Source organism: Podarcis melisellensis (assembly GCF_964234715.1).
Source record: "Podarcis melisellensis genome assembly, chromosome: 10".
Taxonomy (NCBI): Eukaryota; Metazoa; Chordata; class Lepidosauria; order Squamata; family Lacertidae; genus Podarcis; species Podarcis melisellensis.
This window is the reverse complement of record NC_138542.1, coordinates 37731630-37754012: the sequence shown is the minus strand read 5'-3', so window position 1 is coordinate 37754012 and position 22383 is coordinate 37731630. Positions and strand designations below refer to the sequence as shown.

The window sequence follows — 22383 nt, the reverse complement described above, 5'->3', positions numbered from 1 at the left end:
TTTCTTTGTCTAGCATGATCAACAAAAGGAACCCTGGTTGAAACTATGAAAACAAGAGCAAAATCTTCTCCAATGCTCCACTTGAAATCTATGAGACAACCAAGCAGATTGCAGCATGAGATGCACTGAGAAGGAAGGAGGAGAGCAGACATTGGGATCAACAGTGTGCCAAACGGAAGACAGTGTGCCAAACGGAAGACAGGTCTTCCTTCAACTATGTCCGCAAATTTCTGTGAGCTTTCTTGTTTACTTTACCTTGAAACAAGTTAATCAGCAAGACTGGCCATTTATATAAAATCTGAGTGCACCAGGGAATATGCAGATGGACACCTATTTACTTTCCCTGGTAAATGAAAGTTGTTTACTTGTACTGAAGTGTAGCTAGGAACCACAAGACTGCCCACCTATGACCTGACTCTCGGTGCTGAGACAACCACCATATTTTTAAAAAGAGCAGACCACAGAGGCTACTAACCCAAACCAATTAACAGAGGCGTTTATTGTTAATCACATAAAAATAACTCATTAAGAACATTTATTTACCTACTAATGGTTGCAGTTCTACTATTTATCAATGGAAATAGTCAGTCCCTTACCAATTCGAGTGATTTTATTGTAGGAAAGTTCAAGATTCCAAAGATTAGTGCAGCCATATAAACCATGAAGGGATGAAATGTCATTTTTGTTCAGAATTAGAATGCAGAGATTTTCAAGATTCTCACAATTAATCCCTTTAATATTGTTTTCCTGTAAACAAACCAAACAAATATTAAGTTTTCTTACATTTTTTTGAATGAACTAAAAATAATTAACAGTACAATCCTATTCATGTCTACTCAGAATGCTCAATAAATTGAATAAGATTTGTTGCCAGGTAAGTGTTTAGGATTGCAGCTATTGCCTCCGATCCTGATTAAAACTGATGCAAAAATCAGTTCAAGCCAGGCTGAATTGGGAGGGAAGTTGGTTTTCGTAGGTTCCCCTGGGTGAGAGGCAAAGGAGTGTACTTATGAGATTACTATATTCTGTCTACCACATGGGATACACTTACTTGTGAGCTTTAGTTTATCATCTGTGCCCCTAAACTTTGTGCTGTGCACAGGGTTATTGGGTGAAAGTGTTAAGATGTGTCTGGATGAGCCTTTGGCAGGCAGTTACAGTAAACCTGCTTCAATTCCATTCATTGTAGGCAAGAGAATATTTGAGTGGAGGAACTGATTACCACCTGGGATGGAGGTCTAGATGTTTGGCCCTTTTCAGCTCATCCAGCAGTTTTTGATGGGGCTAGCCACTTAGTCCTCTATTTGCCAGGTCAGTCTGTAACTAAATTATGTTCATCCCTGATTTGACCTAGAAGGGGATGACCTGACATGTATTACTGCAACTCACATGCATAAACTGGGTGGGCATGGGGTAATTTAGCTGTACACATCTGGGTTCTTGGTACAGCACCAGATCAGTCTAGATGGTCAAAGGTGTCGGTGTTGGCATTGTCCATAGAAATATAATATTTTACTAGAAAACCTATTGATTTGGGGATGAGCTTAGAGGCACTGCATCTGTGTTAGACTAGAAAGACAGATCTGGGATGCTGTCAGTGTATTCACCACCCTGCTGATAAGCAGCCTCCCTGACCAGGCTGGTTACACTAAGGTGAAAGATATCCATATGAAGGTTGCTATTTGAAAATATTATGCTGGACTAGCTAGACCTTTGATTCGATCCACTAGGACTCTTATGTTCTTATTGTATGTGGAGTGGATGTGTAACAGCACCTTTTGAAATAATTTCCACTTCAACTTAGACTAAAAAATACATAGTACCTCTGCATCTATGTATTTTAGATCTTTGCAGTTGCTGAGTCCTTCCAAAGAAAGCAATCCACAACGTCTGAGACTCAAAAATTGTAGCTTTGAACACTGTGACAACGTGGAGAGGCTGCAGCCCGGCAAATCTTGAAAGGTAACTGTGGTCACCTATACACATTCAATAAGAAAAAGTTTATACTCTTGCAACATTTGAAATATATTTGCAATGCATTATATAAACTGTGATTTCAAACCATCCAAAATATTGTTTCTAGCTCAAAACAAAAAAGTTTGGAAAAATCCAAAATCATATCAGGGGTGGGGGTAGAAAACAATTCATGACATCCAACACACCACAATGGAAAGATATACTTCGTTGTGCCAACATTTCAACAATTGTTCTATGCTACTGTAATTCTCGTCTTGCTCATCCACTACTCTGCAGGCTGTATAAGAGGTGTAAAGTCTCTTGGAAGGTTGTGATCAGGTTGCCTAACTGCACAATACTGCCATGGTCCCCACCCAACCCTTTGCATCAACAGAACTAGAGCACACAGTGAACAAGGAATGTGGGAAAGAGTTTCTATAAAAGTCAGTAAATTATTCAAGCATTTTTGGCAAACTTTATGATTCCGCTTCTTACTTCCTCTGAGGGGAATGTTATGTCAGCACTAAGAAACTACGAATAGCTCGCGATACATAAGCAGTAAAAGGATTCACAAGACACTTGCATGACAGTTTTGAACTTGCACCTTTTACTCACCTGTCGCAGAGAATTCCAAGGGCCAGACTGCATTATCATGGCAGCACTCAGAGGAGGCATCAGACCAGAGGAGCATTTCCGTGGCCTGCTTCTTTCAACTATTTTCTTCCCCTGGTGTTCTCTATAAATTCTAGACCAGGATTTACATCCTTTCATCCACGCTAACCTCTTCTTTTCAATAGAATCTGAAAGCATGAGCGGTTGCTCAAAAGAATTGACTGAATTCTCACATCTGGCCCAACGACTAGTGACTTCCTCATGAATTTCTTTTAAAGCAGGCTCTATTTTAAAATTTTCAGATGCATAAGACCCGTCTATCTGTCCAGTGCCTCCAGAATCTAGCTGAACATCCATGCTGATGCAACTGCTATGCCTGCTGTCTTCCTGATTAACTATTGTAATAGTTTCACTACTGAGAGCATTTGTATTACCATTTTCCTGAAATTCCACAGTTGTCAAAAAACGGTATCTGTCATCATTTTCTACATGTATCATTTCATGTATTTCATCTTGTTTCTTTTTCTCATACTCTTTTTCCTGTGTTTCAACTTTCTGTTGCTTTTCCTCAATTAGTTTCATTTTTCCATATTTAGCTTCCTCCTGTTCTTTTACCTTTTTGATTTCTTCCTCCTTATTTGCTATTTCTAAAGTCTTCTCTGTATTTGAGGGGCCCATTCGCCTTTTCATTTTGGCAGTTTCTTCTTCCTTTTGTTCTTCTACCTGTTTTTCCTCCTCTTCTTTTACCTCTTTGATTTCTTCCTCCTTATTTGCTATTTCTAAAGCCTTCTCTGTATTTGGGGGGCCCATTCCCCTTTTTATTTTGGCAGTTTCTTCTTCCTTTCTTTCTTCTACCTGTTCTTTTGCTTTTAATTTCTTTGTTATTTTTGTAACATTATCAATATTGTCCAGTTTCATTTGCCTTTCTGATTTTTCAGTTTCATCATCTTCTTTGACTTCTTTAATTATTTTTCTGTTTTTAGCCAACAGTTTTTCTTTATCCACATTTTCAGACTCCATTTTCTTTTCTATCACAAATTCTAGGTGGCCTTTTTCTGTCCTTTTCAGTTCTTCCAATATTAGTTGTTCTCGCTGAAGTCTCAAAATTTCTTTCTTCTTTTCATATTCTTCATGTCTCTTCATCTTTTCCTCAAGTTCTTGCCTCTCTTTTTCTTCCCATCTCTTTCTTTCTTTCTCCTCTTGTTCCTTCTTCTCTAGGGCCCTCTTCATCAATCTTTTCTGCTTTTCTTTTCTTTCCCTTTGCATCGCTTCTTGCAATTTTCTTTGTTTTTCTAGTTCTTTTTTCCTTTCTTTCAAGACAGGGGAATATTTTTTGTACACCAAGAAGGCTCTAAAGGTAGCTTGGATTTTTACAGCAGCCATATTCTGCAGTTCTGACAAGTGTTGTCTTTCCATAGCTTGTTGTTCTTCAAATGCCTTCTTTTCTTCTTCTATTTGTATCTGTAAGTTATTTATCAATTCCTAAGCCCAAACAAAAAAGTAAGCATTTGTAAGAAATACCAAAATTATGACGTACAAATCATATAAAATAGAAAGTGATATTAATGGCTCTATATTAAATAGGTTGCATATTAAATAGGCATATTAAAACAGGCAGGTCAGAGGTAGGTGATGTCAATCTATTTGTAACATATGTGTTTCATTTATTGTTCAGTGCATTGCTATTATATTGGCTCTGTTATAATAATAATATGAAATGAACTATTTGTAATTGTCCCAGCAGGTGTAGAAAAAGCATGTTGCTATCCTGAAAGAATAAACTTGGGGTGATATTCAATGATAGTATCATAGGTGCCAACTCCCTGGGTTGCCCAAGCACCCACAAAATTCCCAGTGAGGGGGCCAGGCACCCTCAAATTTCAATGCCAGGGCCATTCAAGCTACATGGCACCCATGGCCCCAGGCACCCATGGTTACGGGGCCAAGAATCAAAGTAGACTTATTAAAGTTAATAGACATGACTATCTTAGATGCATTAATTTCAATAAGTCTACCCTATGATGGTTTGGGGATGACATGTGGGCTGAGGATTATTTTCCTATACATTGTCAACATTCTTGTATGTAAATTACCTCATGCTGTCTCATTTGTTCTTTCCAAGACTTCTCCTCTTTCATCAGCTCCTTTTCCATCACTGCCTGTTGTTGCTGTACATAATATAGATCATCAATTACAGATAGGTAGCCATGTTGGTCTGCCATAGTCAAAACAAAACAAAAATTTCCTTCCAGTAGCACCTTAAAGACCAACTAAGTTAGTTCTTGGTATGAGCTTTCGTGTGCATGCACACTTCTTCAGATACGAAGTATCTGAAGAAGTATCTGAAGAAGTGTGCATGCACACGAAAGCTCATACCAAGAACTAACTTAGTTGGTCTTTAAGGTGCTACTGGAAGGAGAAAAAAAATTGTTTTGACTATAGATCATCAATGTTAGCACCAATGTAATTTATTAATGCTCGATATAAGAATGTAAAAAAGTAACAGAAAAGGCTGGAAAATTATAAAAACCAAATGACAAAAGCTGAAACATTTACTAAACTCTGTTCTTCTAGAAAATCATACTGGTCTTTTGATTGTTGGTATTCTTATAATAAACAATAAAGCAATGTTTCTGAACACACTCTTAGCATCATGTTTAGCACCAAAGAGAAATAAGGCCCTCTTTGTACCCTAAAGGAGCTGATTGCTACAATATAATTCTTTTCCTGTAACATTCGAAGTATAATATATATATATATCAATGTCAGTGAAAAGCATGTCAGAACTTATCAATGACTAGCATATTATGAAGAATCAGTTCTTTTATTGAAGCTGTATCTACAGGGATGCGGGTAGCACGGTGGGTTAAACCACTGAGCCTAGGACTTGCCGATCAGAAGGTTGGCGGTTCGAATCCCCACGACGGGGTGAGCTCCTGTTGCTCGGTCCCTGCTCCTGCCAACCAAGCAGTTCGAAAGCACCTTAAAGTGCAAGTAGATAAACAGGTACCACTCCGGTGGGAAGGTAAACAGCATTTCCATGTGCTGCTCTGATTTGCCAGAAGCAGCTTAGTCATGCTGGCCACATGACCCGGAAGCTGTACGCCGGCTCCCTCGGCCAATAAAGCGAGATGAGCGCCACAACCCCAGAATGGGTCACGACTGGACCTAATGCTCAGGGGTCCCTTCACCTTTACCTTTAGGTTAGGTACACAGGGCACATATATGTTTAAATTATTATGCCATATTTGCATGATTTAATGTATTAAATTTAATGTATTTCATTAATGTATGTTTTATATTTTATTTTTTCTGATGTTTATTGTTTTTTAATGGATTCAAATTCATTTCAGTCTAAAAACAAGATATACTAAATAAATAAAAGATACGACCCACAGGTTTTAAATATGCCTATTATCTACATTAAAATATTACCGCATGGAACATTTCTAACTTCATTCTTTCAGCCTCCAGTTCCTCCTGCCGTAGTTGCCTCCTTTTTTCCTCTTCTTCATTTTGCGTTTCTTCCATGCACTTCTTAATTTTCAATTGTTTTATTCTTTCATTTTCAAGTTCATTTTGCTTTTGTTCCCAGAGCTCATATTCTCGCTTGCATCTTTCTTCAACTTCTTGGAAAGTAAAGCTAAGGTCTGTGCCACCATCATCTAGAAGAATGCAGGCATGAGAACTTGGAATCATTGATACTATTGCCCCCCCCCCCCATAAATTGTGTTGCCAGCTCCTGTGGTTTTAAGAATTTGCACTATACCATAAAAACAAGGTGTATGATTTTTTTCTGCCTGTGATAATCTATTTTAACATTCTGCACTGGAGGAGTTTGCTTCATCTTCAACATCACCAACAATATAGCTCACATTATGCAGATGTAGAACATACCATGTATGGAAAATAACTGGCTAAACAATCTTTGGCTAAACAATATTGATCTGAGAGACCTGGGCTAAGTCATGAAGATGAGTGATTCTCTGTGAGTCACTATCTTACAAGATTGTTTACCTGTCAAAGAACATCTATCAGAAATTTCACCGGAAGCAATGTTTCCATTATCATTGGCCTCTATTGTATTATCAGAAGTCACATTGATCTGTTGTTCTTCATCTTCATCTTCTATTTCAGACAATACCTAAACAGCAACAAATATTTTCATGATAGTGTAGTAGAGCTTGGAATTATCAAACTATACACAGAAGCAGTTATGTTCTATGCTAGTCATCGTTCAAAATTGCAAGAGATATAATAGGAGAACGATGGGTAATGAACAGATGTTATTTGTTATGGATGAAAAGTTTAGGAGCACTTGTATTGGCCACAATCCAACTTGGTGTGTGCAGAGTCTTGTTGTAAGAGCAGCAATCTTACTATTCAGTTGTTTAATGAGGAGAACTGAATTAAAATATCTTTACTTTCCCTCCTAAGCTGCTAATCAGAAATATCACTGATTTTCGAATGGGGGTTTGTGTTTACAACCACAGCTAGATTGGTGAAAGGAAATGTGAATGCAATACAGCACTAGCTTGCATTTAAGACTTCTTATTGAATTAGGGATGTCTGCATAGAAGTCTACTTCAACATGCATATTGCCACAAGCAAAATATGAGACAAGCCTCCTACCCAACAGTAGGTTTGTATTTGTATTACAGTTTGTATTTTAGCAGAGATATATTCAAAATATAATTTTAAAGGAAGTTTAGAGGAACCACCAAGCTTATCAAATTATTTCTGTTACGACAATCAATGTAAGCTTATCTCTACATGTGTCACATTTTCTGCTATATTGTTATTGCAGAGTGCATTGGGGTACTGCCAAAATCTAATCAGATCCTGAATTTTTTTCTACATATGAAATTGTATTTTTGTCATAACTAGCCAGTTTCTAAAAAGAATGTCACTAGGAACAGTTTTTCTGGAAACATATATTTGAACTACGTATTAGTGCAAGGGGGAAAAAGAAATAAGAATACACACAAACACACATACACGGTGGATTTTAAAAAAACTATTTAAAACTATTTCCTTATATTTGAACTGGATTTTTTTTTAAAAAAAGAGAATGGTAAATACGAAGGTTTTTTCAAATCAGGTGTGGGGAACCTTTGGCTCTCAGATGTTGCTGGCCTACAAGTCGCCTGACCCTTGGCCATGCTTGCTGGGACTGGTGGGAGCTGTAGTTCAGCAACACGTTCCAAAGGTTCCCCATACCTATCTTAGATAATGACCAGATTATTATTAAATAACATGTATATAAGCATGTTAGCCAAAGTTGAACAGGAAATTCATGCAGGTGAGTGAGAGGGCTGACATCCATTTTCTGTACCCAGTACAGAAGCCAGTTTGGTGGATTCACTAAGGCACATTTTGCAGCCTGCATTGCACCCCCTAGCAGCTGGCCAGTGGAGCTATTTCACATGGTCCGGAAGTTGCTGACTCCCATTCTGAAGGAACATCTTGTCCACATCATCTGGCTGCATAAACTGAAGCCAAGCCCACAGCACACCACTGATCCCACAACATATCACAGATTGTAGGAATGTTTGGCAAGTGGAATGAGCAGTAGCAGTAGTCCTAGTAGATATATATAGAGAGAATACCCTTTTCTTTAATTCTTCTGGATCTTCATTATATTCAGAAGCCAACTCAGCCAAGCATTCTGAAGCATTATTAGGAACTACCTTGTATATATCACCTGCAAATAAAGAAATTATAATTTAGACACTGCAGAAGAAGTTACTGTTTAAAGCTTCAACTAACTCATTTCAGTGAGGCATCCTACTAGCACATATATAAATAAGATAGTACTTCTTTCCAAATTGGCAGGATTTTTTTTTTTAGGTTGGATCATTACACATCTGACACTAAAAATAAGTTCCATACAAGTTCAGGCTTGCTTATTGTACCTTTAAAAGACTCATTAAAATTCCAATGAAAGGAATAGGAAAGTGTTTTATACAAATCATGCTTAGGATATCTTAATAATCAAAGCATAATTTGTGGCAGGCCCAATGTTAAACAAGGGTTTCTATCAATCTCCTAAATTTGCACTCCCAGGTATTTTCCTGTTAATATTTACAAAAAATCTCCATAACAGTGATAAACAGCCACTGCTACCCAAAATGAGTATTAACATTTGTCTATTTAAATATTTTGAATACTGCTAACTTACTTTTCAGTTACAAATAATTCTAAAAATGTTTGAGTGCTGTAGTGCTAAAACATAAGCATCTTACTTGTACACCAGTAGCAGAACAAACTGACTAACTCACTTACTTGATATTTCATCATTTTCCAAATCTTGCAAAATGAGCTTTTCTGCATTGTGGCTACTCCTCTTCACAAAATTCAAATATTGGATAACTGATTCTGGTAGCTCATCTGAAATCTAATATACATTTTAAATTAAATTCTATGTTATTTTCACATTAGGCTTGTTTGCAGCTAAGTTATAACCCTAGGTGGAACTATGTAAGGTAGAAGTATTGGAATACAAGTGCTGCAGTCTCAAATCCTATTTATTTATTACATATTACCTTTCTGCTAATTCACTTAAAAGCAGTTATTTGTACATGGTTTAAGTAAGTTTATTAAAAAAATTAGATGAATTCATAGGGCAGCAGTGGAAAACCTTTAGCCCTCTGATGGAGTCCCTCCGAGAATTAGATGCTGGTTACAAAGAGGGGGACTACATTTATGTTATAATATGTTACTGTAGAACTTATATGCAAGTTTCTTTAGGGTCTAGGATACTAAGAAACAGGCCATCCACATGGTACCCTCCATGGCATATATTATATATTAACTAGTAAATATATCAGTCTGCCAGAACTCTGTATACTGTATATGCCAAGTTTGTCAAGTATGCAGAAAGATCACTGTATGCCACCAAGTCCTGTGGAATACTTACTGGTTCGCTGTCACTTGAAGCTTCTGCTGATAAATCAGGATCAAGATCAGGATCATCTATTTCAGAGGATGAAAAACTGATTTTGCTTAATTCAAGTTCTATTTCTTCTTCAATTTGTCGATCATCATCTTCCTCCATTCCTTTTACTGTAACATGGAAAAGGCAAAAAGAAAAGAAATGCATGTGCTGCTGAACTGTTAGTTCTATGGTTAACATTATGTTGTTGTTTAAGACCATTCTAAAATAATATGGCATGCTATCCATCTCAAGTAAAGGTGGAGGTGATCTTGACAGTATGAGGAAAGGGCCAGGTACGCAGTTGCTGAGGTTTAAGTTGTGGAGACATTACACTGCCTACCTTTGTCTAGTTGTTGTCCCTGTCATTAACTGTGCTGCCTCCTAACTGGTTCATTTCCTTGTCCCATGCATAAAGACCATTGTGGCTTGATAACAATTGTAGCTAATGTATTTCTGTTGGCCAACCACTTTTCAAAAGCAACACTTTGCAAGGGTAATAAAAATGGGGATACAATGTGCCTGCTTTTACTTATTTATATACACTCAGGGATTGGTAGATGGTTTAAAAACAAAACAAAACCACAACCCACTTGTGGGTTAACTGTCCTTAATCTTTTACCAGGGACAATTTACTAATACAGTAATGGCAATTATTAGTTGTTTATCTACATGGCCCTAATGAAGTAACGTGGCATTTTGCAGAGAAATGAAAGAGAAATGACAGGTTACTCCCTTAAAAAATCAGAACGTTATACCCACCAACAAATAATAAATCTACCCAATACACACAACTCTCAGGATATATCCAAGTTTGAGGCACACTCGCTGAGCACTAATGCAACGGAGTGACACCTGGCATGTCTTGGCTCCAAAGAGAAGCAACTTAAGTCGTTAAAAAGAAAGAAATAGACGGCAGCCAGAGCCTCAAGCCTTCAAGCGACACGTGCCCGCCAAGCCCTCAGAGCACTTGGACTACACGTCCCAAAGTGCATTGGGGTAAGCAAAGCATTAAGCCTTGAGCGGGCAGCGCCCCGTTGCACGCTGGGAGTTGTAGTTCTAGGCATCGCCCTCGCTCAACGGCCGCCCCGCTCTATCTTAGCGATCGAAACGGGTTCCTCCCCGGCTGTCTTGTCAGGAGAGGGGATCCGTCCCTGCTCTCGGCGCCGAAGACCGCTTCATCCCTCCCGCTTCCCCCCGCCGCTGAGCACTGACCTGCTTCAGAACCCGAGAGCTTAGAGCGGCTAACCTCAATGTTACAGGAAGTGTAGCCATGGCAACCGCGAACGGCACGCAGGAGGACGTCCTAACTACGGAAGCCGAGAAAGTTCGAAAATAATTGACTTGCAATCGGAGCCCCAGGAGGGAACAATGGGTTTTTGAATGCCCTGGGAGGAGGGCGCTGAGATGCAGAGGAGCCCGCTGCACTTAGAGTGCGTGGAAATGCAAGACGCTGGCTTTTATTATAGAAGGACGCTTTTATTCATCGCTGTGGCTTGTTTTTCTTCGTGGCACAGCTCCTAGAAAAAAATAAAAATGCTAGGCAGCCTCGTTGGTCCTTTAGGAACCTCCTCCCTCCAAACATGCAACAGTGGTGCAATACAGGGCTATGAAACCTATTTATTTGTTTTAACAAATGTGTAAAATATTTGCAGCCCGAAGCCCATAGAAGCGGTACAAAAAGGTAACAATGAATCAGAGTACGAAAAGTGTACTTTGAAATCCTGAAAAATCAATCAATTTCTACAGAGTCTAACAACAAAACAAAAAACTTTCCCACAAAGTCTGAAAACAAAACCCTTTCAACGGGCGTACAATGAATATTTTACAAGTTACTCAGTCACACCTCAGGGAAAGCCCCAAACCAAAACAGAAAAGCTGGACATGGGCAGAGGATGACCAAGATGCTCAAGAGGAGTGGTCAGCAAACTTTTTCAGCAGGGAGCCGCCAGTCCACTGTCCCTCAGACCTTGGGGGGGGGGCTGGACTATATTTTGGGGGAGAAATATGAACAAATTCCTATGCCCCACAAATAATTCAGAGATGCATTTTAAATAAAAGCACACATTCTATTCATGTAAAAACACCAGGCAGGCCCCACAAATAACCCAGAGATGCATTTTAAATAAAAGGACACGTTCTACTCATGTAAAAACATGCTGATTCCCGGACCGTCCACAGGCCGGATTTAGAAGGCGATTGGGCCAGATCCAGCCCCCCGGCCTTAGTTTACCTCAAGGGTCTGGAAACAAAGCCATATGAGGAACAGTTGAGGGTGTTAGGTATGTTTAGCCTGGATAAGGGGAGATGGAGAGGGGCTACGATGGCCATCTTTAAATATCTAACATGGAAGGTTGAGCAAACTTGTTTTCTTCTGCTCCGGAGAGTAGGACCCGAACCTATGGCTTCAAATAACAATAAAGGAGATTCCAACTAAATATCAGAAGAATGTAGCTGTGATTCCTGCATTGGATTCCTGCACAGCCATTTGGCCCTTCCAATTCTACAATTCTATGATTCTACATTTTAGTAGGCATGTAAACATCATGATGCTAAACACTTCTCTAATTTTAGCTAAAAGCTCTGTTTCTAGACATGGGACACCTCTGGGAGCATGCGGTACTCTCAGCCACATGAGAGTACCTATGTGAGTTAGGAAAGGAGCCAAATCAGGAAGGGTGTTAAATCATGAAAAATCCAAGTCTCCTCACTTCAGAAATTCTCCTTATAGGCTATGTGAGAGCAAAATCATCTGCCCTCATTAAGAAACTACGTAAAATGGCACTGAAGGCTTTGTCACCAACAAAGCAATATCACTCACACAGAGGTGAATACAGTACTAACTTCGATAAAATTGCAATAATTTATTTTGAGGTTTTATGTGATTTTCATGGCCAAGAGTTCAAATGGCAAAGAATGGCAGGCCTTTTTGTTCCTTTCATTAGGTTATTCTAGTGTGTCATTACTGAATGCTATTGCTTCATATTTCTTAAGTAATATCACCCATGGGTTAATAAGTTTTTTTCCTAAATTATATTTCAGCAAAGTATCAATTTCAAAACATTCCGAAGACTAGGATAACATTTACAGATTGTACAATAATAAAACATTTTGATTTTTGATTTTTTTTTAAAGCTCTCTTAAGAGGCCTTGGAGAATATGTGTGAAGTTATGTATATGAGAACTGAACTGAATCCAATAAACATTTTTTTTTCTTACCTTCCCCCCTATATGGGAGTCTCGCTAGTGTTTTTTTGAGGTTGGGCTTCATGTGCAAGGTAAGTTGTAAGTGAGTGCACTATGGGAGACTCTCGATTTTATATATTTATGAGAAGTAGAAATTAAGCCCAAGTGACTAAACTTGCCATTTCTATGGTTTGGGCACATCATTGGATTTGTAAGCACCTTAACTCATCTCTAAGTTGTTGTTTTTTAAATTGTAGAAAGGAGAGAAAGAAAGAGAATGGTTCTTGAAAGCAAATTAAGTGTAATGGAAGTGTCAAACAAACTAAACATCATTTACAAAGACATGTAAATAGTAACCTCAGTAACAAGGAAGTAAATCCTTATCAACACAGCATACTGTGTGGCAAATCTAAACAGTGGAATTTGGAATTAACATTAAAATTGGAGTATCTGTGAAGAACTATATTGTGGGTTTGCTTCTTTAGAGGTGAGAGGAAAATAATATTGTGCTGTGTGTATTATCAGATAAGTGGTGCCATAGGTTTCTTATTTGTTTTACTTATTACTAATATCTGTCAGATGTCTTATAGAACAAGCTCTCAGGGTGTCATACAAAAGGATACCATTTTTAAAATCCACAATTATTAATGCATCCACTTAGTTTGATTTGCTTAAAACATTTTTGTTAAGCCAATCCTATCCAGACATGCAGAAATAACGTGTGCTTTATCCATTTCTAGCTACTGTTGAATTTCAATCTTTTCAATATTTTAAATACCTATTGGGTGTTGGGTTTTTTAAAAAATATATTTTGATATTTATTTTATATTTTGTAAACCACTTACAATCCAGCAGCATGTAACATTAAATAAATAAAGCTATTAAGATCCTCACTGGAAGAATCTGTTATTCCAAATATATTCTTACACCAAGTTTCTCCTCTCTTCCCACTCTCTAAAATGTTGCAAGAACTTACACAAAGAGTTAATCCTAGGACTGATTTGCTCCTAGAACATGCTTTCTAGGCACAGGTGCGGGATTTCTAGGTCAGTGTCCAAGCAGAGTTCCCCCCACCCACCCCTGCCCCATGCTTTCCCTGGGAAAGCCCACATTTTACTCCTAATTTGGAACAAAGGACAATAACCGGAAAACCTGGTTGCCATTTGCTCTGATTTTGTGGTAAAATGTGGTTTTTCCCAGGGAAAGTGGTGGAAGAAGGAAAAACCCTGGAAATCCTAGACCTGTGCCTAGATTTTCAGTTGAGGTTTAGGTCTTGTTCTGGCACAGAAACTGCTTTGATCACCCTGTATGGTGGCCTTTGTCGGGAGAGTGACACAGGGGAAATGTGTATCTGTTAATTCTGCTTGACCTGTCAGTAAGAAAGACAGAAAAGTGGACTGCAGAAGACTTTATGTCCTTAAATATTTTCTGTGTTAGAAAACATGGATACATTTTACTGGCAATATACATTTAAAACTAATGTGAAATATGCATTTCAGTTTTATATGAATATCACAATGTGCAACCATTGTTTCCAGGTGCCATTGAAATGAAGAGCAAAATGAGAAGAAGTGAAAAACTCTTCATACTAAAATACTTCTTAAACATCCTCAATGGGATTTTCTTGGTAAGAAGTTTTCATGTACTGTTAGACAGGAATTAAACATTAACTGTAAGTTCTGTAGCATAATTCAGATACAAACAGCCATTATGTATTGCTTTCAGGTGTTAGGTCTTCTGCTTGTGACTTTTGGTCTTTGGATGTCGCTAGACAGAAACAGGTTTTTCAGACTTTTGCGTGAGTATAAGCACCTGCCCAGAACTTTCTCTAACCTTTAAAGGAAAGCATATTCTATTTAACCATTAAAATGTTGACTTCCCACAAGATGGCAGCATTGCCTTAGAACATTTACTGTAGAAAGCCAGAAATCAAAATATCAGTCTTGTTGTCATGTTATGATGCCCTTCATTATACAAACTTGAAAGAAAGCAGATGGCTTGAACTAGAAAATTGTAAAGTTGTAATACTTGGATTTATACTAACTTAGCCCCATTGGCTTCAATATACTAACCATCCAACATTGTGAATGGTTTGCTTTTCCAGCATTTAGGTAGAAATCAATTCAGTCATTCTGAAAAGAAAGAAAAAATCATTCAAACTGGTGCACATGTTACAGCCACTGTGTGGAGGCTGTTTTATATCACTTCATATTGCAAGCTCAACTCATCACAAGTACCAGATAATTTTCTCAGTGCCACTGCAGCAATTGAGAAGAGTGTTATTTATGGTGCCCCACACAAAGCAGCAATAGTGTGTACACTGACTCTTACTGCAGGGTCAGTATTATCTAGAACACAGTTATATGGGCTATAATAAATAGTAGTAATGGGCTGATAGTAGGGAGTTCTGCCAAAGACAAAGTCTGGCTATTTGATAGCCAGTTATATTATAGCTAATATACACAGGACAGGGCAGAGGTATCAAACTCAAGTGGACTGGAATAGCACATCCCCAACGCAATAGATGCCCAGATGGCACATTCATTTGTGTGTGTGTGTGTGTGTTCCACCACAATTCATAACTTCTAAAATGCACTTCACTCTTTTACACCTGGCTTCTAATTTAGAGTGATGGTGTGATATTGTAAGTTAATTGCAACAACTGGTGGTTGATTGCACTTTGCCCTATAGCGAGATGGAATAAAAACTTTGCTTTTACAAAATTAGATAATTGCGATTACACAATATGCAGTATAATCAGCTTTTCTCGGTAGGTATCATGGTTGTCCTCTAACAGATTCCTTATCATGGCTCCATCTTAATAGATTCTGTTTAGGCTTGTTTTAGAGACCACAACTTTGCTTACTTTATTGATGTTTTCAAACCCTTTAAAAATGATGGTTTTGATGTAGCAATGAGTCACGACTTCAAATACACTTTTATTATATGAACTGGCTGCTGACACACTACTCTGCTGCACAGTATAGGGTACATTTATGTTATCATCATAGGATAACTACCATTGAATTGTCCAACCTCGGTGCTTTTTTGTTTTGTTTTTCCCAGCTTCAAAGAATGAATTGGGTCACTGAGAGTTCAGTTCCGAAGCCTGGCAAGATGACATAGTCTTGATTTACTTCTCTTTCATCTTAGGATAAGTGATCATGTAACTAATAGCAGGGTGGAGTTGACAGCTTCGCAGAGAAATAGTTACCTCTCAGGGCTTTGGCAGTTGAATTTTGAACTAGTTGGAGTTTGGACCATCTTTAAAGGCAGTCCTACATAAAGTGCTACTCTGAATGCAATTAGAGAATGAAACACTGTGGCTGTAGTTGGTATACCAACCAAAGCTGAAAAAACACATACCTGGTGTTGATTATACCTGGCTTCCCCAACCAGAACCAATGCAAGAGCATTCCCAAACTGCAGATATTGAATTTTAGGGGGGGGGCACTGTGGCAATCACACAGGGTCCCCGGACTTTTCACTGTCTATTGATCCCTGTGCCACCACTTGATTTCTCGCTGCCACCACCCAGGCTCTACCTGGTACAATACTGAGTTCAGTCAGGTTTAAATTGGGACATAAACTTCTGTTTATTTATTGCAGTTTAACAAGCGTGTGGTTTCATAAACGGTATCGGTCAATTACAATCATAGGGTGCCTATCCAGACCTATAACTTCCACTACCTGCTCTCACTCACTAAACCACCTCTCAGATATTTACTTGTCTTCCTAGCTCTTAACTGTTCCTGACTCAACTTACTTCGCTACACTAACTCAACCTACCCACAGACTCTATCCCAATTCACTCCCACACCAGCCAACCACCCAACTCCCGACGAACTCCTCCCAGAGCTGGTTTTATAGTCCCTCTGACTCCACCCACCTGGGTTCTGATTGGGTAACTTGTTTAACTAATTCACCTCCAGCACTCTCATATGTTAATGTCATAGGCACTATCTAGAAACAGCGGTAATCCTTCTTGAGCTGGAATCTCCCAACCCACAGCAATATCTTGCCTGGAGTTAACTTCAGCTTGTTTGCCCTCATCTATACAAAAATTGCCTCCAGGTAGGCTTAGTAGTGTGACTACTAGTGGTTGGACAGGGTTCTCGAAGCTACTAACATGAGTTTGACCAAACTGCGGGAGGCAGTGGAAGACAGGAGTGCCTGGCGTGCTCTGGTTCATGGGGTCACAAAGAGTCGGACACTACTAAACGACTAAACAACAACAGCAAGTGTGACTACTATTAGTAAACATGTGTAGGCTTTAAAAAATATATATCCAGGAATTCATGAAAGTAAGATTTATTTTTTCAGAGACAGCAAACTAGGATAGATATCTCTAGAATGGATAGCATAATACAGTATTAGGAAAGGATGTTCTTGCACAGGTCAATCTATGTAAGCAATTCCCCATTTCAGAGTCTCGTGTAAGCAATTTCACATATTCACTTATGGCTATAGACATCTTGTTTTAAGTGTCACATATTAAGCATTTAAAAATACAAAATACATTTTTACAATTTTTTAGTATCCACAGGAGGACATTCAGTGGCAGATTCTGTTTCTCATATGCTGCTTGCCGTTGGATCCATCATTGTTTTTATTGGACTCTTGGGATACTTAGGAAGCGTTCGAGGAAACAGGTGTTTAGTAGCTGTGGTAAGTATAACTTATGAAAATCCTTAGCACAAAGTTGTTGCTTGCAACACACACTTAGCTTTCCCCACAACAATCCTCGATGTGGTTTAACCTTTGAGATTGTTCTGCATCCCAAAGCTGATAGAGTGATACAAAATGCACAATAATTGATGGGCTCTTACTGCATGTACACAGGGATATATCCTTAATAGAATACTGTATTTCAAGTGTTCCAGCACAGAGAGGTTGAGTGCTTAGCCTGCAGAGGAGTACTGTACAGAAAAGGAGCAAATACTGATTAGACTCAGGTCAAAGTCTAGAGTTGCCGCTTGCCAATTTCCCTTTGGCAATAGCTCCCACTGAAGTCTCAAGGCAAAGTCAGAAGTCTTACTACAGGGGGCAGTAAAACTGTTCAGAGTCTTTTTCCACTTTGTCTTGGAACTGGTCAGATATTCATCTACAATGCAAGTCCCTTCTTCACCAGGTAAATTCTGGACTTGTTGGGAGGGAAGTCAGATGCTAAGATCAGTACTAAAATCTCATCAAATATCTCATCAAGTCTGTTAAGTGGAGCTTTTGATTCCAGTCTATCTTGGATTTAAAATCATTTTTACATTATGAAACTGTTCTTAATCTTTTGTATATATGATTCCCCCCCCCCCCGTTGATTAGGATGGTGTGTGTGTGTGTGTGTGTGTGTGTGTGTGTGTGTGTAAAATCAGAAGTGATTCAGAATCCTAATCAAATAATTAAATAAATATTTAAAACGTGGAGAAGATAAAAATGTCTTTGGCATTAAAAAAGAGAGTAACAAAGAAGCCCAATGAGCCTTCAAAGGAAGAGAGTTTCAAAAATGGGGTGCCACCACAGAGAAGGCCCTTACGTTTGCTTCTTTCCTTAACTAAGTGGGCAGGTTCACCCAGAGGAGGGCTTTTAAAGAGTATTGCAGCAAATGAGTGTGTTGGTAAGGGGCTATGCACAGTGGCAAACATTGGGGTCTCAAATTTCAGTGGTGCCCTGTGCGATGCCAAAATTCTCCCCCTGCTTCTTGTACTCCCTTCTAAATAATAGCTGAGGCATCCCCTGGCACCCCTGAAGCTCAGCACCCAGTGCAGCTGAACTGCTAAAACACTCCCCTAAATCTGTCTCTGCTATGTAGCCTTTAAAGGTAACAAAAAAGTTATATTGCTTGTCATCTGTGATTTAATGGGATATATTCAGTGGGTGTCCATAATATTCATGCAACCAGGTTACAGCATTCTAAATCACAATGACTTCCTCAGTTTATTACATTTTCTACACAATATTGTCATTTGAGCATTAGAGAAATGTGATTTCTCTGAAGCAGATGTGAGAAAAAACACCTGGAACCTGTGCAACAAATGAGTAGCAACTGTACAATTGTTGCATTATAAACATTTAGCAAAAGAGCAACTTATTGTTTCAATCTATCTGGCCATACCTTGGTCTCTACAAAACAACAACATGTCTAACAATGACACAAGAAACTATGTATGTCCAAAAGGGTGTTCAGTGGAGGTAAACTTCATTCAAGACCTTTAAACAGCTTGGTTAGAAAACAAAGGCTCTGCCCAGATTTCTAGCTGGAAGGGCAGATTGTTTCTATGTGGAAGCATTTCTAATACTTTACAAAATCTCTGTAAAGAAACGAATGTATGTACCAAGGTGCTAGGATATCTTATGGAGATGCTCATATTACTGTTTTGCTTTTCACTACACAACATTTACTCAGTCAAGAATAAGGTTCTCTTTCTTTGCTGCCAGGCTAAGATTTGGGTTCAGAACACACTCATTGACAAATGAAGTCATTGCATTGCATTGTAAATATATACATGCTTGGGGAAAGGCAAAATGCATCCCTCAGCATGTACACAGGATATGGTATCTTGAAATCTGAATTTCCAATTGGAATGCGATAGCTTAGTGGTAGAGCATGTGGAAAGTTTCAGCTCCATTTCGCAGCATCTCCATGTTGAACTGGGAAAGTTCTCAGGAGATGCACTACCAGTCGATGTAGATAATTCTGAGCTAGATGGGCCAAGGGGTTGACTCACTACAGTATAAGGCAGCTTCCTATATTCTTTCTACATTCCTAACATGATAGCGCAATTCATCACTCAGCAGCTGGTGCTCAGCTATAAAGCTAGTATGTTTTACAATGATGACTCATTCCTATAATACACATAAATTCTTCTTGCAGGTACCAACATTTCTAGTAACTGAAATTCCTCTCTATATTAATCACACAGGGCTTATTAATGCCATTTTGTGCCGCTTTCCTAGTAATACGTCTATTTTTATTTTCAGTATATGGGTCTTCTTGTCCTTGTCCTTGTTATCCAAATGGCAATACTTGGGGTTCTATATACAGGAAAGGAAATGGTATGTACCTATTATTTACCCAAAAGTACTGTATACTGTGGCCAAGTGCACAGTGCCCTGGAACCATCCTACACATGATCATGCAGAGGGATTCCAAGCATTCCACATCATTTACTTGTCTCAAGAGCATGCATCTATCTGAAAAAGAAACCTTAACATAGAGAAAGATTACTTATTTATTTATTTGCACCATTTATACCATGTATATGTATATACCTATGGGGGTATAATGGGAGAGATAGTATCTCTTTGGGGGACACACCATGCTGCTTTTGGAGTAGTTTGTCCACCTTTGGGTAGTTTGTCCACCCTACACTCAGCTCTCACCTGTGGCTGCTGGAAGCTGTCAGCATTTGACAGTGGCCACACCCCAGGAATGGCTTTGACTGACTGGCTGAACCAAGTGAGGATAGCCAATGGGCCTCAAATCCTTAGTGATTTTGTGGTTTCCCCTGCATGCAAAAACAGGCTCCAGCAGATTGAATGGATGCAACTAAGAGCAGTGGTGGAGGAAGGGGGTTGCGGTGGGGGCGGTCCGACCCAGGTATAATCCATGAGGGGGGTGACAAAATCGCTGTGCCGATTGCCCCTAGGACGTTCACCTCTTGCCGCATGCGGTGCCCCCCTGGGATGCTTGCCCTGTCCCTGGGTGCACACCATGTGTGCCGCTCTGGGTGCCAGAGCAGCTAGCTCCACTTCTGACTAAGAGTGGTCAAGATGGTGGTTTCTGCATGTCCTGTAGAGGGAAGTGAGGGGCAGATGCAGACCTTCCAAGTGTCCCTATTTTTCAGGGACATCCATGATTTAGAGAAACTGTCTCAGTTTCTGATTTGATCCTGGAATGTCCCGCTATTCCTTAGGACATTCTCCTGTTTTCATTGGAGAAATGTCGGAGGGTATGGAGCTTCTGAAGGCAATCCTGTATGGGGATTTCCCCCCCTAATGTTTATTGTTTTATTATGTTTTTGTATATGTTGGAAGCTGCCCAGAGAGGCTGGGGCAAGATGTGTGGGGCATAAATAGTAAAAATTTTCATTATGGAATGGAACGTCCCTGTTTTCATTAGAGAAATGTTGGAAGGTATGCAGATGGGGCTCACCAACCTAGGAAGGTACCCTATCTAAGAGAAGGAAAACTCTGATCCTAAACCTCCATGGCCTTTTGGGATATCTTCAGGAGAAGAAAAGGCTAAGGAATAAACCCTACACAAATCTGAAGTGGAGTCCCTAAGCCGGTTGGATGGTCCTTGCACACCTTCTTCTGGCAACTCCTGCAGCCGTGCTGGTGCCAAACATATTGCTCTGCTTTCCTTTGGGCCACATCAGGGAGGTGGTGGAGGAGGTCTTCTGATCTGGGCAGCCCAGGACCTCCATAACACTACCCAGGCTTGTGCCATTTCAGTGCTGCTAACACATCAGTTTGACTCACCCCTGGAGGCACACTCCATTGTATCTCAAGACAGATGGTTGGCAACAAATTATACAGTGACCCAGAATAACAACTCATACAGAATGCAACAGACCAGCTGCTGATGGGGTTTCTTATCAGCAATGTATTACACCTTTTTTCTGGCTTCCTATATACTACCGAGTCAAAGTCAAGGTCTTGCTGTAAGAAAATAATACCCTGAATAGCTTGGGACCAGCTTCCTTGAGGGATCACTTTGTCTCATATATGCCAGGCTAAGCTTTACATTCAGCTGGAGAGGTACTAATTAAAGATACCACATGATATTTGCCTGGCTTCTACATGACAGTGGACCTTTGGGGGTGTCCACACCTAGGTTTTGGAACTCCTTGCACAATAATATTAAGCAAGCAGAAGGTACCCAAAGTTTACTGAGCATTTGCTGTCAAATGTACACACAGAGAAGGCTGGCGACATGAGCAAAGCTCTTTAATGGGACAGTAACCCAAAAGGGGCTTGGCTCTAGCTGGATTGTACCTATCACTTGTGAATGCTTGTTGTTAAGATATAAAGACGGAGATGTGCAATAGCTTAGCCCTTCTGTTATGGTGTATGCACTTAGGGTATATACACAAACTGTGGCTTACAGAAAGCTGTGTCATCTGTTTCTATTTTTAAATAGGTATTTTAACAGCCCTCAAGTTTGGGCCTTTCAACATGCACATTGTTGATTCTGTTTCCCTTGCCTGGTGGCTACTTTGAGACTGGGTCACTTTATTTTAACCCCCCACCCTTTTTTGCTTTCTTCTTTTCAGTAGTCTCCTTGCTGGCAGGAAGAGTGTCGGCAGCCTAGACACAGCCTGCCCTTGGGGGAAGCAGACTAGCGGCTAAAAAGGGGATGTGAAAAATATACAGACATTAGACAACAAGATGAAAGCAGAGGGAGGGTTTTCCGAAATGTGAAAGCTCTGGAACTCTCATTCTAGAACAGCTGCATGCAGGGCTGCGCTCTTCGATTCGTGTTTATTTTCATTTCCCTTGAGAACTGTAGGATACAATGAGCATGAGTAGAACTGAAAGTCTGTCTGCATACAAAAACTTCTTTGTCTAGATATTCATTGACTTATACCATCATGAGGGCAAGTGGTGGCTGCTTGAGCTCTGTGTATATTTGCTTCCTGTCTCTGATGAGCCAGTCATGAGCACTGGCATCACTGCGCAGGGTTCAGCTCTTTGAC

At 39.5% G+C, this 22383-nt stretch overlaps 2 protein-coding genes across 5 annotated transcripts in view; one reads left to right on the top strand and one right to left on the bottom strand.

Annotated features, from left to right (window-relative positions):
* The window catches only part of LRRIQ1 (leucine rich repeats and IQ motif containing 1), a 104003-nt gene extending 93188 nt beyond the window's left edge, over positions 1-10815 (bottom strand). Inside the window, exons 1-10 of one of the 4 annotated variants that reach the window (XR_014172094.1) lie at positions 10718-10815; positions 9488-9633; positions 8854-8965; positions 8178-8272; positions 6586-6712; positions 6004-6233; positions 4662-4736; positions 2572-4050; positions 1824-1976; positions 597-747 (exon numbers count right to left, since the gene is read on the bottom strand). Coding sequence is in view for 3 of the 4 variants with exons in the window: in XM_081926569.1 (XP_081782695.1) it covers positions 597-747; positions 1824-1976; positions 2572-4050; positions 4662-4736; positions 6004-6233; positions 6586-6712; positions 8178-8272; positions 8854-8965; positions 9488-9625 (2560 nt within the window). In the remaining variant the exon portion in view is untranslated. Of the gene's footprint in view, positions 1-596; positions 748-1823; positions 1977-2571; positions 4051-4661; positions 4737-6003; positions 6234-6585; positions 6713-8177; positions 8273-8853; positions 8966-9487; positions 9634-9845; positions 9941-10717 lie in introns of those variants that run through there. The other 3 variants (XM_081926569.1, XM_081926570.1, XM_081926571.1) reach the window with 3 other exon arrangements.
* The window catches only part of TSPAN19 (tetraspanin 19), a 93360-nt gene that overhangs the window by 60969 nt on the left and 10008 nt on the right, over positions 1-22383 (top strand). The window contains exons 2-5 of the mRNA XM_081926611.1: positions 14227-14315; positions 14414-14486; positions 17226-17356; positions 19664-19738. Of these exons, the coding sequence (XP_081782737.1) occupies positions 14238-14315; positions 14414-14486; positions 17226-17356; positions 19664-19738 (357 nt within the window). The 5' untranslated portion in view covers positions 14227-14237. The remainder of the gene's footprint in view (positions 1-14226; positions 14316-14413; positions 14487-17225; positions 17357-19663; positions 19739-22383) is intronic.